General features: G+C 42.0%; 2 protein-coding genes across 2 annotated transcripts; both read right to left on the bottom strand.

Moving 5' to 3' along the window:
• Positions 1-314: 314 nt before the first annotated feature.
• On the bottom strand, positions 315-1,253 carry LOC139702438 (olfactory receptor 7D4-like). Its single transcript, XM_071603568.1, has one exon. It carries the CDS (start codon positions 1,251-1,253, stop codon positions 315-317), a length of 939 nt encoding a protein of 312 aa, XP_071459669.1.
• A 10,041-nt stretch (positions 1,254-11,294) lies between these two features.
• Positions 11,295-12,128, bottom strand: LOC114107474 (olfactory receptor 7C2-like). Its single transcript, XM_071603531.1, has 2 exons — positions 11,792-12,128; positions 11,295-11,524 (listed from the first exon to the last, which is right to left on the bottom strand). Exons 1-2 carry the CDS (start codon positions 12,126-12,128, stop codon positions 11,295-11,297), a joined length of 567 nt encoding a protein of 188 aa, XP_071459632.1.
• Between the last annotated feature and the right edge of the window lie 4,989 nt (positions 12,129-17,117).

Raw genomic sequence — 17,117 nt, 5'->3', positions numbered from 1 at the left:
GTTCCACCCTCATGTGGTTTATGTTTTCAGAGTCCCTGGGAAGGGGTCCTGACTCAGGGGTGCCCCTGGCATGGGAGTGAGTTTGAGTGACAGGACTGGGAAGGGCACCCACCATGAGCCCTGAACAGCTAACCAGCCACCGGCTAACAGGGAGTCCTTGGAGGGCATTTGCCCTTTTTGGTTACTGAGAGGCCTGAGGGTCTCATTCCCCACAGCTGTTTTACTCTCCTAATCTCAAGAGGTACTATTTTTTCTGGAAGAACTGACTCACTTTGACTCAGTCTAAGAGCTCACAGGCAAGGCAGGTGACAGAATCATGAAATGGAAAATGTCCCCAAGGTGAGTTTTCTCAAGGCCCCCTTCATGTCCTTGTTCCTCAGGCTGTAGATGAAGGGGTTCAGCATGGGGGTGACCAGCGCATACATCACAGAGGCCACTGTAGCCTTCCTGGGAGAATCAGTCACTGCAGAACTAAGGTAAACCCCAAGAGCAGTCCCATAGAACAAGGAAACCACCGACAGGTGAGACCCACAGGTAGAAAAAGCTTTATACCTTCCACCAGTGGACGGGATTCTCAGGATGGAGGAAACAATTCGAGTATATGAAAAAATTATGCCAGACACAGGACCAATACCCAACAGCATGGTTGATAAATAAACCACAATGTTATTGATGAGGGTATTAGAACAGGCTACCTTGAGGATCTCAGTCAGATCACAGAAGAAGTGGGGGATCTCCAGGTGTTTGCAGAAAGACAGACGCAGCAACAGGAGAGTATGCACCAGGGCACCCACAGTGCTGATGAGCAGACAGATCAGGACCAACAAGACACAGAGGCGGGGGTTCATGATGACCATGTAATGCAAGGGGTGGCAGATGGCCACGTAGCGATCATAGGCCATCACAGCCAGCAGTAAATTGTCCATGCCTATAAAAACCACGAAAAAGCATAGCTGAGTGAGGCAGCCTGCATAGGAGATGGCTTTGCTTTCTGTCTGGATGTTCAGCAGCATCTTAGGGACTAAGGTGGAGGTGCTACAGATGTCAGCCAAGGACAGGTTGGAGAGGAAGAAGTACATGGGGGTGTGGAGGTGGGAGTCAGAGATGATGGCCAGGATGATGAGCAGGTTTCCAAGCACTGTGACCAGGTACATGGACAGGAACAGTCCAAATAGGATGGGCTGCAGCTCTGGGTCCTCTGAGAGTCCCAGGAGGAGGAATTCTGCTGCAAGTGTTTGGTTTTCGGACTCCATGTGGTAAAGAGATCTGTTGGATGATAGAGACATGGTCAGCAATGGAACACACCCAGTTATCACTTGGTGGAAAAAAATCTTTGGTAATGACTTAAAATTGTGGGTCCTATTTAAACATTTCCTCTCTTCAGCTTCTACTCTTTATTCCCTTCTTCACTCACTCATTCTAGAATTTATATTTTATGATTTAAAAAATAAAATGACTGTGTTTTTAATGTTACAATACAAAAATAAAAATATATGCTATTTCATTTATTAGGAATTATCACTCCTAAATGCTCTGACTTAACCTAGTATTAAATGGTCTTCAATTATTAATACAGTTTCAATCCTGGTTTGATGACATCTTTTCCTAAAGAATTTTAAGTCTGTCATTAATGTCATTCTCTCTGTCTCTGCCCATCCTTGCCAAGTTGAGCATTGCTCAAAATTGCCATCTCATGTTTTTTTTCCTTCCTCCTTGTGAGAAATGAGGCAATCCAATCACTCCTTTAAAGATATTATATTGTTCAATCATCTCAAGCATTCCATTGTGACTTATTTAATTTAAAGGAATTCCTTTTTCTTTTCTTTTAATATTTATGTTTTAGTTATAGGTGGACCCAATAGCTTTATTTTATATTTATGTGGTGCTAAGGATTGAACCCAGTGCTTCACGCATATTAGGCAAGCGCTCTACCTCTGAGCCACAATCCCAGCCCCAAGAATTCCTTTTTTCTACATTGACTTTGTGTGTGTGTGTCTGTGTGTGTATGTGTGTGTGCGTACGCGTGTGTGTCTGTGCGTCTGTGTGTGATGATGATTTGTGATTCGGTCCTGAAGTGAGAAACATTTCTAAAAGTTCTGAATGAATCTCAACATTGTGTCTTTTTTTTTACAACTATTGCAACCATAAAGAAAATGACTATCTGGTCCTGAAAAGAAAAGTAGATTGGTGTTTTTGAAAGTCTGGTTCATTTATTCATTTTAAAAATTATTTATTTGTAATTGCAGTTTCTTTCATTGCTTTGCCTTCTAGGAAGCTTGGAGTCTGATGAGTGGATCATGTCTGGAAAGAACATTTCAGACACACATATTTTCACTGATTTTTTTTTTCTGAGCAGAAGTTTCCAGACTGTGCCCATAGGGCAATGATTTTGTTATTATCCCTCACACTTAGAGCTCTCCAGAGGGCCCTCACCTGTGTGAGTTTTGCAGAGAACTCCAAGATGCAGGTGAAGACCAACACTGCCTTGTGTCACGTGTCCACGGCATTCCACCCAGCACACCTTTAAGACACGCAGGCTCCCTCTGTACCTGGCGCTTGTACGAATCCTATGTGTGCTGATGTCCTCTTAGCCATCTTCACCTTGTGAAACGGACACTCCCTATCCTAGCTGAGTCAGGAAATCTGCCAGTGTGAACAGTGCTAAGAGCTGATGTGCAGATATGTGACTGACTAAAGTGTGTCATGGCCAAATGACATGCTTCTGGTTCCATCCACATTGATGGATATGACAGAAAGTGAAATGAGCCAGGCACAAAAAGACAATAATACTCTATGTTTCCTTTCATATTTAGAGGCTAAAAAAACTTGATTTCATAGAAGTAGACAGCAGAGCGGTGGTCACTGGATCTAGGGATGGGAGGAAGAAGGGTGACAAAGGGAGGCTGGGGAACATGGACCACTGTAGAGTCGAGAGCAGGAATGTGTTCTAGGGTGCTACAGCACGGTAGCCTGGCTACGGTTTACAGCCATGTGTTATATATTTCATAAAGAACCTAAAAAATATATTGCAAAGGTTCCCAAACCTAAGCAATGATAAACGTTCTTATGGAAATACTAATCACCTTCATCTGATCACTGTACATTGACACATATACTGAATTTTCATACTGCTCTTTATGTGTAATTATAATGTATCAAAAGTTTCTTGCTTCTCCTTCTAAGTGGAGTAGGTTCAAATCTCAGTGTAGTTTTGATGTGCGTTTTCCTGGTGGTTAAATATGCTGAACATTTTCTCTTGTAGCAGTTGGCCGTTTGCACTTCTCATTTTGAGAAGTTTGTGTTCAGGCTATTCGACCATTTATTGATTGGATTATTGTGTATGTTTTTTTTTAATTTGAGTGGTTTGTGTTTTGAGCTTTTAGTACATCTGGGATCACAGCCCTCTTTCAGAATAGGAGCTGGCCACAACTTTCTCCCAGTCTGACAGTTTCCTCATTATTGCGTTTTATCCCTTGCTGTACAGAAACTATTTGATTCAATGTTTATTAATTCCTTTCTTATTTCCTGAGCTATGGGGTCATTTAGGAAGACTTTGCATACACCTAGGTGTGAAAGTGTTTCTCCTTTTTTTCTCCTAATATTTGCTGTATATCTGGTTTTATAGCCAAAATGCAAGCATAAAGAATAAAAAATAACAAAAAGTGCTAGCTAAGGTATGGGGCATGAATGACCTATGGTGGTGGGAATGACCACTGGTGGTGGGAAGCTAAATTAGTCCAGCCCCTATGGCAATAAAAGAGGTTTTCCTGAAAAAGCTAAAAATGCATCTACCATATGATCCAGCACTCCTTGGTACTGGTCAAAAAGGGCTAAAGTCAGCATGGTTTAGAGACACATGATTAGCCATGTTTATTGCTGCATGATTCACAATAGTCAATTAGGGCAACCGCCCAAGTGTTCATCCACAGATTCAGGGATAAAGAAAAGGTGGTACGTTGTGGTACCACATGATAGACTTGGACAGCCTGATATTGAGTAAATTGAGTGAGACTCAGAGAACAAATTATTACATATATTATCTCCTATGTGGAAGCTAAAAGGGGAAAACAAATTGGAAGGGAAACAAGAAGAGTAGAGGAAGGGGATTTGGGAGAAACCCATGGGAGGTGGGGGATAGCATTGGGGAATGAAATTGATCAAATTGTGTCTTCACGCAAGCATGAGTACACCACAAAGAGTCCACCATTCTGTGTAAACAATATGCACCAATTGTTTAGATTTTTAGATGAATTTTTAAATTTAAGTATTTATCTGAGGATGTGCACGTGGGAGGATGTGCATTCCCAAGGGAAGTGGCGGAGGGTCCTGCAGGAGTCCTGAGAGAACCAGGGAGACTGTCAAGCATGTTTTTCTCTCTGCCTGTATCCGCGCCACTTGAAAGGATCACAGACCACAGGATGCATTATGAACTGAAGGAAGAAGGACATTAGTCTACACAGGACAGAGAAATGAAATGGAGCCAAGTCCAGCTGTGTCATTCAAGGGACTGAGCTTTGCAGACATTAATGAAGAAAGGTCCACAGTTCTAGGGATATTGTGATGAGTCTGGAAATATTATCATTATTTATTGCTGTTGTTACTTTATTAACAATGGCACAGTTGTTGTAAAAAGAAGAAGCTGTCTTGGTATAACACAGGAGAGAAAAGTTTCAGCTCTGTTTAGAACCTTCCCTTTCCCCTGGATATACTGATACAGGAGCTTCATTGACACTCACTTAGGGCTCTTGAAACGAAAATGGTGCTTATATATTTGTAAAAATAAAAAGTTCAATGAGAAAGGATTTCTACACTTTCTTTTAAAATGTTAAAGGTTTTCTCAGAAAATTAAAAATAAAATTAATAAATAGGGGCTCGGTGGCATTTATCTCAGCTACTCATGAAGCCAAGGCAGAGAAATGTTTCTAGAGTCCAGGAGTTCATGGTCAGCTGGGCACCTTAGAAAGACCTCACTGAAAAATAAATCATGATAAAAAGAGTGTTACCACACAATCCTGTAATTACAGTTATGGGTTTGCTTATCCAAAAACACTGGAAGCAGGGTATTAGAGAGATGTGTACCCCACATTTACTGTAGTGAACCAGGAAAAATGACTTCCCTACTAGGGAGCTCACTAGAGCTGGGGAAGGAGGCAGAGGAGGGAAACGGGTTTGGTTTACTGGTAGCTTTGAGGAAGACAGAGGAGAGCTATTTTCTGTCTTAAATCTCCATCTTTCAGGAATCAGGGGCTCAAAAAGCTTTTATAAGACAGAGCTGACAAGTGGATAAAAGGCAGTCTATGCATATATAGACTGTGGCAGGCTGCATTCATCAGAAACCAGCACAGACTGGGCTTCCTGTGCTGGTCAGGGCCAGACACAGCTGCTCAGCCTCCATTCTCAATGTGAAGAAGTTGAGGAGCTAAATCAATTGGGAGCCTTTGATTTCCAAGGTGATCCATATCATCAGCATTATTCACAGGACCAGCAGGTGGGAGAAATGCTAGCATCCAGGTACAGAGGAGTGAAGGCAACCAACATGGCATGTGGGTAGAGCAGAGTAGCCACTGCCCTCACCAGAAGGACGTTTCCCACAACAGGCTGAGCCTGGAGGACCCTGTGCTCGGTGATGTGAGCAGCCACAGAAAGGCAGAGGCTGTCCTGCACTTCCATGGGACACCAGGTACTGACATTCACAGAGAGGGGAAGAGGAGCGGGGCTGTGAGGGCTGGGGGCAGAGAGTGAGGAGTTAGTGTGGATGGTCCAGAGATTGGGTTTTGCAGGATGAAAAGTGTCTTGAGGATGGACGTTGGTGATGTTTGCAAAACATCATGAACATGACTCAGGCCTTATAATTGTCAACTTAAAACTGGTTGTAATTGTAAAGTTTGTTATGTCTATTTGCCACAAATTAAAAATTAATTAATAAAAAGCATTGAAGGAACACATTTCTAAGTAGCGTCATTGATGCTCCTCTGCTAGATGGAGCTTTGAGAAACCACCCACCCCTCATGTCTCCCTCTGCATGCAGGAGAAAGCCCTTCTCAGGTACAGTCCCACGCTCACCCCTGTCCCCTCTCTCTCCCTCAGTCAGGAAGCTGCTGATCAGGGAACATTTAGCACATTTAGGGAGATGTACACCTTTCCTCTGCCTGTTCTTGGTTAGAATCACCTCCATGTCCTGCTCAGAATCAGGGGCTGAGGTGTCTCCAGGAGGAGTGCACACAGGGGCAGGGCTTACACACTCACCGCCTGGGTCCCCTCTCCACTCTGGAACTTGGAAGACTGATCTTTGATGACACACAGAAGCATGAAAGTACTGGCTGATCCTTTTAATGTCTGATGAATGATTTTACAAATAAAGAGACAGGAACCATTCTAATGAGCCCCCAAGGGTCAGAGATTAAAAAAAAAAAAAAAGCAGCACCAAGTCCTCAACACCCAGCCTTCCTGAACGACCCACAGGGGACAAAAAGAGACCAAGAATGATGAAGTGAGTATTCTCTAGAAAGAAGAAAATTATTATTCCTCTCTGGCCCCCAAACTACTGTGCATCTTAATCCCAAAAGGGCTTGTTAAACACACATATTTAAGGTCTATTGGAGAATTTGGCAATGTCTAGATCTTCAGAAGAATCCTAGAATTTTCCTTCTGTCAAGTTTCCAGGTGATGCTGATTCTAATGGTCCAGAAACTCCACATTGAGAGCCAGTAGTGGAGAACACGGACATTTGCAAGTCCTTCCCGCATGGTAATGAACGTAAAATTGCTTCTAAGTAGTTCTTGGTGTCTGCAAGCCTAAAGAAATCCATAATCAGTTTCAAATAAAAGGAATTTATTCTGCTTCTTTTAAGGAATTGCAATAACTGGAGACCCAGAATCTGGGTCACTGGAGAGGAGGCCTGGACTCGAGATGAGTGGGGTCCTTGACACACATGATGGAAAAGAATTTTAGCCCATGTCAGTCAGAGACATGGAGGTTCATTTAGGAAAGCAGATGTACACTCCAGGTAACATGGAAAGCTCGATCCTATTAGATAGGAGTTCAGGGACACTAAAGTGATGGAGACAGGGTATTAACAAGAAACTGCTGCAGGACAAGACAAAGAGATCAGTCCCATCCCTATTTACAGTAAGTTCCATTACCATGACAACTCCAGGCACTGGAGACTTATCACCATGACAACTCCAGGCACTGAAGACTTATCACCATGACAACTCTTGCCACCTGTTCAAATTGTTAAATGGCCAATGGAAATAAAGTGGATAGTATTCTAATTAGGCTTTCTAAAGTAACCAATGGGGGTGGGGCTGTTGGAAAATATTCTAATCAGGTATCTTAAGACAACCAATTGGAGAAAATGGGGTAAGGTCTTCAATCAGGTCTGTATAGGCAAGAGAACACCTTCCAGTTCAGGATATGTGACCCTAATTTCCAGATACTGGGGCCTTGAGCTGGTGACAGAGGGCTTTAGAAGGGATGCAGGGGTCCCCCTCTCCAGATATGATCAGTGGGTATCATTATGTCCAACTTTAACCTGGAGAGAGCTCTTCTCCCACTTCCAGGTCCATGATTTCTTTGTGGGGGTGGTCTGTAATTGGAAGATCAGATAATTGTGTTTTGGACAGGAATAATGTGAATCTTGTTTTCCTCACAGCTAGTGAAAGGAAGAGGGAAAAGACAAAAGAAGAAAAATGACATGTCTCCAGTCAGAATGGCAGCTAGCAAGAACAATACAACAATAAGTGTTGGTGAGGATGTGGGGGAAAAGGCACACTCATACACTGCTGGTGGGACTTCCAATTGGTGCAACTATCTGAAAAGCAGTATGGAGATTCCTCAGAAAAACTTGGAATTTGACCCAGCTATCCCACTCCTTGGTTTATACCCAAAGGACTTAAAAGCAGCATATTTCAGGAACATAGCCATATCAATGTTTATAGCAGCACAATTCACAATAGCTAAATTGTGGCACCAACCCAGATGTCCTTCAGTAGATGAATGGATAAAAAAATGTGGTATATATACACAATGGAATATTACAGAGTATTAAAAGAGAATAAAATCATGGCATTTGCAGGTAAATGGATGGAGTTGGAGAATATAATGCTAAGTGAAGTTAGCCAATCCCAAATAACCAAATGCCAAATGTTTTCTATGATATAAGGAGGCTGATTCATAGTGGGGTTGGGTGGGGAGAGCAAGGAAGCATTAGACGAACTTTAGATAGGGCAAAGGGGTGAGAGATAGGGCAAAGGGGTAGGAGGGGAAGGGAGAGGGCATGGGGATAGGAAAGATGGTGGAGTGAGATGGATATCACTACCCTAAGTTCATGTATGAAGACACAAATAGTGTGACTCTATTTTGTGTATAACCAGAGACATGAAAAATTGTGCTCTATATGTGTATTATGAACCGTAATGCATTCTGCTGTCATATATAACAAATTAGAATTAAAAAAAATAAAAAGGAAAGAAAGAAAAATGACACGCCATTTTAAAAAAATAAGTTGCCCCTGGTGGAGCAGCAAGGTTTGTATCCAAATCACAGAGTCAAACCCTAGGTTTTGCTGCTCCTATTGGGCTATTTTAAGAAATGAAACTTTTGTTGTCCCCACGTCTCTTCATTCTCTTGTGGCAGGAAGACCTTTTTTGGGGTGAGTACATCTTGGTACCACGCAATTGATTTCTGTTGTTCAGGCTGGTCCCTTTCCCCGTCCTGTTTGTGTGGCCTCTGAATTTGCCACACTCAGGTATTATCTGCCGGTAACCACTCTGTTCTATTTCTGCTCAGCCTGGTTTTTTGGTTTTTGTTTTATCGTTTTTTAATATTCCCAGTAATTTCAAATTTAAAGGTAACTACGGTGTTTTGAAAATGGACCACGGCACTTTCTATTTCTCACAAGGGTGGGTGTGGGAAAGTTCCAAGGGTGGCCATCAGTCTAGGGATAACAAGGTGGTTTATGGTCGTCTGGTCATTCTCAGGATCCTTCGACTAATGTGGTCTCCACTATGTGATGCTAGGTGGGGGGTTTTGATTTTGTGGTGGTAGAAATGAAAGCAAACCATGCAAGCAGATATGCAGGCAAGGATTTTATTAGGGTTGCTATTTGAGAGACACAGCATCAGGGTCAGGATTCCTTCCCCCCAAAAAAGCTAGTTTTACTCATGCGAAAGGGGTGTTGGCAAGGTGCACTATGGTTTAGACATGTCCGTTGGCATTAGGTGCATTTCAAAGGTGTGTTTTCCCCTCTGTGGGGAGTTCAACTTTGAGGCAGGACTGGTCAGCCAGCCATATTGGAGCCCAGCATGCAGATACCTTGGGATCAGGAGGATCTGCTGCAGCTGTTAAGGAAGACACAGGAAGGAAACAGGAGGGAACCCAGGGCAAGGAGCATGTTGAGGGCCCTGGGAATTTGTCATTTCCCTGTCTCCTTAACAATTTTTATCTTTTGTGATATTTGTCCTTGGAAAGCCACGGTAAGTGCATCCTGGCCTTAATAATGCACCTGCTCTCTGAAGCTGACAAGGGATATTTTAAGCTTTTAATAACTAATGAATGATGAGTCAAAATGGGAGAGCACTGCTATAGGCAAATTTTTAAATACAAAAAGTTTTAAAATTTATGGTCAGTACATTTTTGACCACAATGCAAAAAGGGGAAGATAAAACAACAGGAAGCAAGAACAGGAACCTTCCTTGTGTTTGGATATTGAGAAATGCATTTCTATATCATACATAAATTACATAAGAAAACAAAATGGAAATTTTTTCAAAAATTGTTTTTATAAATTCTGGTAGAAAGGAGGAGAAAATCAAGAGGAAACTGATGATTACTGAAAGGGAAAGGGGTGAAGTGAGGAGTGATTTAGTGAGGGTTAAGTGGTTCAGTGGAAGAGGTGGATTTTGAAGCAAGAAAACATCTATTATCATTTTACTAACACAGCATTGTGCACCAGTAAGTACTGGTTTAATTCGACTTACTTAATGCAATTTGGTTTTTGTGTACATATTTTTATGGTGAGATTGCAATAAATCACCAAGTTGATCTTAAAGAAGGAGATAGAAACTATTCATCAGCTGGCGGTCAGGATCCTGGACCAAGAGGCAGGCTACAAGTCTACACCCTTTGAGCCCCTCCCAGGGTCTGAGTGCACATCTTGTAGTCCAAAACCATATTAATCATAAGTGGCTGTTGCTATAATTCCAAACCATAACCAAATATCATGAGATTTAAAATCATAAGGAGAAGGGGAAGTGGGTCAAAATAACCCTAGTTGAGTACAAGTAAAAGCATTGCTACTAACATCTGGACAATCAACCTCTGACAGGGTACATTGTCCAAGAAAAATGGGAACCAAAAAGAATAATTTTACATGGTATCAGAATCGCCATTTTGTGCTGCCAAATATGCGATGCTATGCAATTGTCTATGGGTACAGAGGCAGGGTGTTCCCATGGGAGAAGCATTTCTTACATGATGTGGAGTCTCAGGGTAAAACAGAGTCTTTTTGGTCATTGCCCATATAGCCTGGCCCACAGCAATATCATACATTAAGGTATCTCACACATACGTATAAGATAGAGATAGTCCCTAAGTAACTACCAATGTGTGATGCTTGTCTGACCCTTTCACAAGTGTGGAAACTGAACTCAGAAAGACAAGATAGTGGGTCTGTGATATGGAGTAAAACATGGGAAAACAGGATTTCTTACAAAGCTATTTTCTTGAAAGTCCACGATTAACCATTGGCTAGGAAAACAGGATTAAGTCAGACTCAAGCATATTTTTTTTAAACAGCTCCTCATTGCAGTGACCAAAATGACTGAAAAGAACCACTTAGAGGAGAAACAGTATAGTTTGGCCTCAAGGTTTCCGAGGGGCAATCCATGGTTGTCCACATTCATAGCTGTGGACATGAGGTAAGTCACAACAATATGAAAGAAGGGCTTGGCAGAGAAAGCTTCTTGGCTGATGGTTGACTGATGGGAGCCAGGATGGAGAAGGAGAGAGACACCAGGGACAAATTATATCCTTCAAGGACATGGTCCAGGGTGATGAACTTCATCTAGCCATATCCCACCTGCAGATAATTACTAACTATTAATACATTAAAATTATTAATGAATTAATTCACCAATAAGGTTACCATCTCATAGTCTAATCATATCACCTCTAAGATTCCTGCATTGCTAGTTGAGCTTTTGCAGGGACATCTCATATCAAAATCATAACATATGCCCAATATTTAATCTCTTTGCCTAACTCTAGAAGTCCACACCAGGATACTTGAGATATCAGAAAAAAGAAAAGTTCCCCGAGGTGAGTTTTCTCAAGGCGCCCTTCATGTCCTTGTTCCTCAGGCTGTAAATGAAGGGGTTCAGCATGGGGGTGACCACAGTGTACATCACTGAGGCCATGGCACTCATTCTGGGAGAATTAGTAACAGCAGAACTCAGGTAAACCCAACTAGCAGCCCCATAGAACAAGGAAACCACAGACAGATGAGTCCCACAGGTAGAAAAAGCTTTATACTTTCCACCAGTTGATGGGATTCTCAGGATGGAGAAGACAATTTGAGCATATGAGAAAATTATGCCACACATAGGACCAATACCCAAGAAGATGGTTGCTAAATATACAACAATGTTATTGATGAGAGGATCACAACAGGCCAGCTTAAGGATCTGAGTTAGTTCACAGAAGAAGTGTGGGATCTCCAGGTGTTTGCAGAAAGACAGACGCAGCAACATCAGAGCATGCACCAGGGCATCCACAGTGCTGATGAGCAGACAGATTAGAACCAGCAGGACACAGAAGCAGGGATTCATAATGACAGTGTAATACAAGGGGTGGCAGATGGCCACATAGTGGTCATAGGCCATCATGGTCAGCAGTAAATTGTCCATGCATAGAAAAACCATGAAAAAATATGCCTGAGTGAGGCAGCCTGCATAGGAGATGGCTTTGCTTTCTGTCTGGATGTTCACCTTAGGGACTAAGGTGGAGGTGCTACAGATGTCAGCCAAGGACAGGTTGGAGAGGAAGAAGTACATGGGGGTGTGGAGGTGGGAGTCAGAGCTGGTGGCCAGGATGATGAGCAGGTTCCCAACAACAGTGACCAAGTACATGTCAGTAGCAGGCCAAAGAGGATGGGCTGCAGCTCTGGGACCTCTAAGGGTCCCAGGAGGAGGGATTCTGCAACCCATGTTAGATTTTCTGGCTCCATGTTGTTGAAGACCCTGCTGTAGGACAGGGACACAGTGGCAATGGAACACACAGAGATCAGTGTGGGACAGAGGACTTTGGTCCATGACTTAAAGTCTAGTAATATTTAGAAAATTATTCTCTTCAAATTCTCCTACTCAATTCTTCCTTTACCCACTAATTCTTGAGTGAATTTATACATTCTAACGCATAAAATTCAATGTATACATTTTTCTAATACCAAATTTCAAAAATAAACATGTGGTATTTATGTTTGAGAACTATGAAGTTGAATTCAATCTTTAAATCTAGCTTTAACCACAGTACTTCCTTAATAAAGCATCCAATTTGGTAAAATTACAATATTTTTTTCATAAAATCTCCAGTGTGTCGATCACATCATTTTTTCTGAGTATGATAATCTTTTCTGATTTCAAGTATTGCTAAGAATTATAATCTTACATGCTCTAGTACCTTATTGTAAGAAATGACTTATTCATTCATTTATTCAAATATTTTAAGTCTGCTTCAAAGAATTCATTTGGGGCTTATATAATTTTAATTCATTGGCTTCTAGATTTGCTATTGTTTCTTTTTGAATGGTGATTCATCATTTTTCTTATGTTCCTACAGTGAATGACATTATTAAAAGGTAGTCTGAGTCTATATTTTGCCTATTATACAAACATTACCCCCAAAGTGTAAATTCCCACCTCCCACAATTTTGTTTAAGTGTTACTTGGTGCTGACCCTGGGCTGCTGCATGACAGACTTACACCTTTCTCCCTCACTTTGTATTTTCCATTTGGAGACAGTGTATCATTAAGTAGCCCAGGCTGGCTTCCAGTTTGCAATTCTCCTTCCTAAGCCTCCAGGAAAGGGAATGATAGGTGTGCCCCACTAGGCCAAGCTACCATCTGATCTTTATAACAAGAATAACGGGCTACACCTTCAAGTGTTACTGTGCCTGCCCGGCCCCTCAGTGTCTGGCCCTTCTAATACTTTGATGTGTGGTGATGAACTCCCAGCCATCCTCACATAGTATTTCCACACCCTATCATAGCTGAGACAGAAAATCTGCAAGATTGAAAAATTCTAAAAGCCGGTGTGCAAATATGTTACTGGACAAGGTGTGCCATGCCAAAATGAAACTATTCTAGACCTATGCATGCTGGTGGAAATAAGAGAAAGTAAAATAAGCCAATCTGAAAAAAGAATACTGCTTATTCTCACTGATATGTGGAGGCTAGAAAATTGAGGTCATAAAAAGTGAGAGTAGAGTAGTGATCACTAGAGGCCAGGACTGGAGGGAGACAGGAGAAAACAAGAGGTCAGACAGAAGGTACCAAAGTGCAGGTAGGTGGGTGAATAAGTTTTGATGATTTACAGCACTGAAGGGTGACTATGGTTTATAAAACTTGCAACAGATTTTCAGTTATTACTCTGACACTGGCATTTGAATGCAGAAGTACTCAGCCATTGATTATATTCCCAGGCATTTTATTTTTATGTTGAAAGATAGACTTGCTAATTTTCCAAGGCTGGCATTGAACTTGGGAGCCTCCTGCTTCAGCCGGTGAGGAGCTGGGATCACAGGCATTTGTCAATGAGCACAGTGTATTACATATTTTATAAAGAACCAGAAGAGATGAGTTCAAAAGTTCCCAACTCATGGAAATGAGCAATGTTTAAGGAGATGGAAATCCCAGTAACCGTGATATGATTATTGTACTTTGTGCATGTCTCTCTACTACTTGGTTGTCATATTGATCTATTACGATGTACCTTAAATATATGTTCAACTTTTTGTGTTAATTAAACATTGTAAAATATACAACTGAAGGGGGACAAGGGAAGAAAGGAGGAACTTTGGATTGAGCAGATGGGAGGGAAGGGGAAGGGAAAGCGTGTGTGGCGGGGGGAGATGGTAGAATGAGATGGACATTATGACCCCATGCATGGGTATGATTGCACAAATGGCGTGACCCTACATCATATGCAACCAGAAAAACGAAAAAAAAAAAATATATATATATATACAAGTGAAATTATTGACCTAGAATGTGAGCTTTGGAAGGATGTTTACTCATAACACAAGCAGAGGAAGGGCGTCAGGCATGGGCTCTGGGAGAGCACACAGAGGAGCAAGCAGTCTTCCCTGTGCATCCATCTGGCTGGGGAGGGAAAGGGCACTGCAGGATCAGCCAACACTAACTTCCAGGCCAGTTTTGGGATCAAAGACCGCTTGATGTTCATGAAGCAAGGGGAAAAGGACATTAATCTATGAAAATGGAGAGAAAAGAAGCTGAACAACATCTTCCTGTGTGCGTCCAACGAAGAAGTCTCTGTGGGTTCTAAGAAATAATGAATTAATTTTAAAAGTTTTCTGTGCTAGGAACAAACAACTTTTAGAAAAATGAATGTACTTCAAACAGTAGCTAGGGTCATTGCTGCTGTTATTTTTATTAGGAATAGTATGGTTGAAGATGCAGCAGCAGATGTGTGGCACCACAGCGGGAGGACTGGAGCACTCGGGAGAGGAAATGTGCAGTGAGGTGTGGGATGGTCCCTGGCCTCAGTTTCCTGATCCACAGGCTGCCAGCTGCCTCATTATTTACTAAATATTCTAGATGCATGAACAGAAGTTGCACATTTGAAAATATCAAAATGCAAGAACAAGTCTTGAACATCTTCTGTGTTAAAATATTGAAAATTTCCTCAGAAATTCAGAAAAGGAATTCCCAAAGGATTCAGCAATCCCACCTCTGTGTAATGGTATCTACCTAAAATAATCAAAGTCAGGGTGTCAAAGAAATATTTGTACACACTCGTTCCTAGCATAATTATTCACAAGAGCCAGAGGCTGGGAGAAACTCCAGCACCCATGGACAGGTGGAAGGGCTCATGAAAAGTGCTCTCTGCAGATAATGAATAAAGACTCAGCCTTTAAAAGGAAGTCAACTGACTCACAAGCTCCAGCGTGGACCTTGAGGATGTTGTGCTCGGGGAAATCAGCCAGGCACAAAAAAGCCCAGAGATTCCACTTCTGTGAGGGACACATTGTGTTGAAATTCATAAGGACAAGAACAGACGACTGGGAGCCAGGGCCTGGGGAAGTGAAGGCAGAGTTCCTGATCAATGGAGATGGAGTGTGATTCTACCAGATGAGAAATGTCCAGAAGATGGATATTGGTGATGATTGCTGAACAATTGTAAATGTGCCTGTTGTCCCTGAACTGCATTTAGAGATGGTCAAGATGTTAAACTTTGCTATGTACACTTTACCACAATTTTAAAAAACAATTTGATTTAAAAATGTTTAAGGAACACTTTCTGATTTACTTTATTTATATTTTTCTTTGGTGGAGTTTGGACTAACCACTCTTTTCCCCACCCTTCATGCATGGGAAGGCCCTCCTTAGCGAATGGTCCCACCCCGACCCAGTCCCATCTCTCTCCCTCACCCAGGAAATTCTGCAGATCAACAAGTATTTAACTTGTTTCATCCAGACACAAACACCACTTCCTCCTGAACTTGGGAGCATCACCTCCAAGTCCAGCTCAGAAATGTCCTGGACCAGGCAAGGCAGGACCAAGGCTTCAGTACTCACCAGCTCTGTCCCTCTACTTCAGAATCCTGGGGGCTGATCCTTGCATGCTACAGAGGGCAGAGAGGACTGGATGATTCTCTAAGTGGTTCTTACAAATAAATGGACAGCAGTTCTCCATAATGAGCCTCAAGGGATCAGAGATACAAGGCAGTGAGAATCACTGAGCTCTCAATATCCCAGCTGCCCTCTCCAGGGAACAAATAAATGGAGGATGCTATGTTGGCTATTCTCAGATTGACAAAGATTACTCTTCCACTGTGGCCCTAAGACTCAATGCCATGCCAACAGCTAAAAGGCCCTTTAAGAATACCCATCCTGGTCCTTCCCTAGAGTCTCAGATTTACTAGGGTTGGCCTGTGGTCTTAAGTTTCCAAATGATGTGCTCCTGCTGGCCCAAGAACTCCACTTTGAGAACCCCCAGTGTACTGCATTACAATTGGCCAGGACCCAATACGTGGCAGTTGTTCTGATATCATTGCTCAAAACTTCCTAATATCAGCAAACTTGCAGAAAAACCAACAATCAGGCCAAAATCAAGGGCATTTGTTCTAGGACCTTTAGGCATAACCGGAGACTCAGGAGTCAAGAGCAACTGTAATGTGTTGTGATAGAAGGGGAGAAGGACACAGTTTAGAAATGAGAAAATCGCAACTGTACAAGTTGTTCTCCACAAATTAGGACTGGTGGAAGCTAATGCCTAGCTTATGGGTGTGAAAGTCTTTTGGCTGTCATGGATGATCAGCTCTGGACACAGCAGGAGTAGGTAATGTCCAGGGATGGTAGCTGCTGTGGTTTGGCCAAGTTCAAAATACTCAGTAGAGCAGATGCAAGAGGCCCTCCATCTGGAAGACTTCCCCACTCCATTTAAAGTGCTCTGAAACAAGGTACAGGCACTTTGCAATCTCAGTCCGCACACATGAAATTCCAAAAGTAGAGTTGCCTGCTGTGTGACCATGATGGATTGTACATTCAATACTGCTTGGGGTCGGATGGCAGGTTGGGGCAATGGGGACTTTAGACAGTTTGTACCAACAATTACTAACCCAAACCAACTGACATTACTCAACCTCTATATGCTTCTGCTCCTTCATGTGTAATACGATCAACTAACAATTAAAAACTATGTTTTTTTTTAATTGTTTTTTCATTTTTTCCTTTTAGATATACATGATAGTAGATTATATTTTGACATATTATACATATTGGAGTATATCTTATTCTAATTAAGACTGTGGTTTAAAAAGTTTCATAAAACAAATCCCATTTGGTCACCTATAATCCTAACAGCTCAGGAAGCTGAGG

Source organism: Marmota flaviventris, chromosome 1, assembly GCF_047511675.1.
Source record: "Marmota flaviventris isolate mMarFla1 chromosome 1, mMarFla1.hap1, whole genome shotgun sequence".
Taxonomy (NCBI): Eukaryota; Metazoa; Chordata; class Mammalia; order Rodentia; family Sciuridae; genus Marmota; species Marmota flaviventris.
The sequence above is the reverse complement of the archived record's forward strand: the minus strand, read 5'-3'. Positions and strand labels throughout refer to the sequence as shown.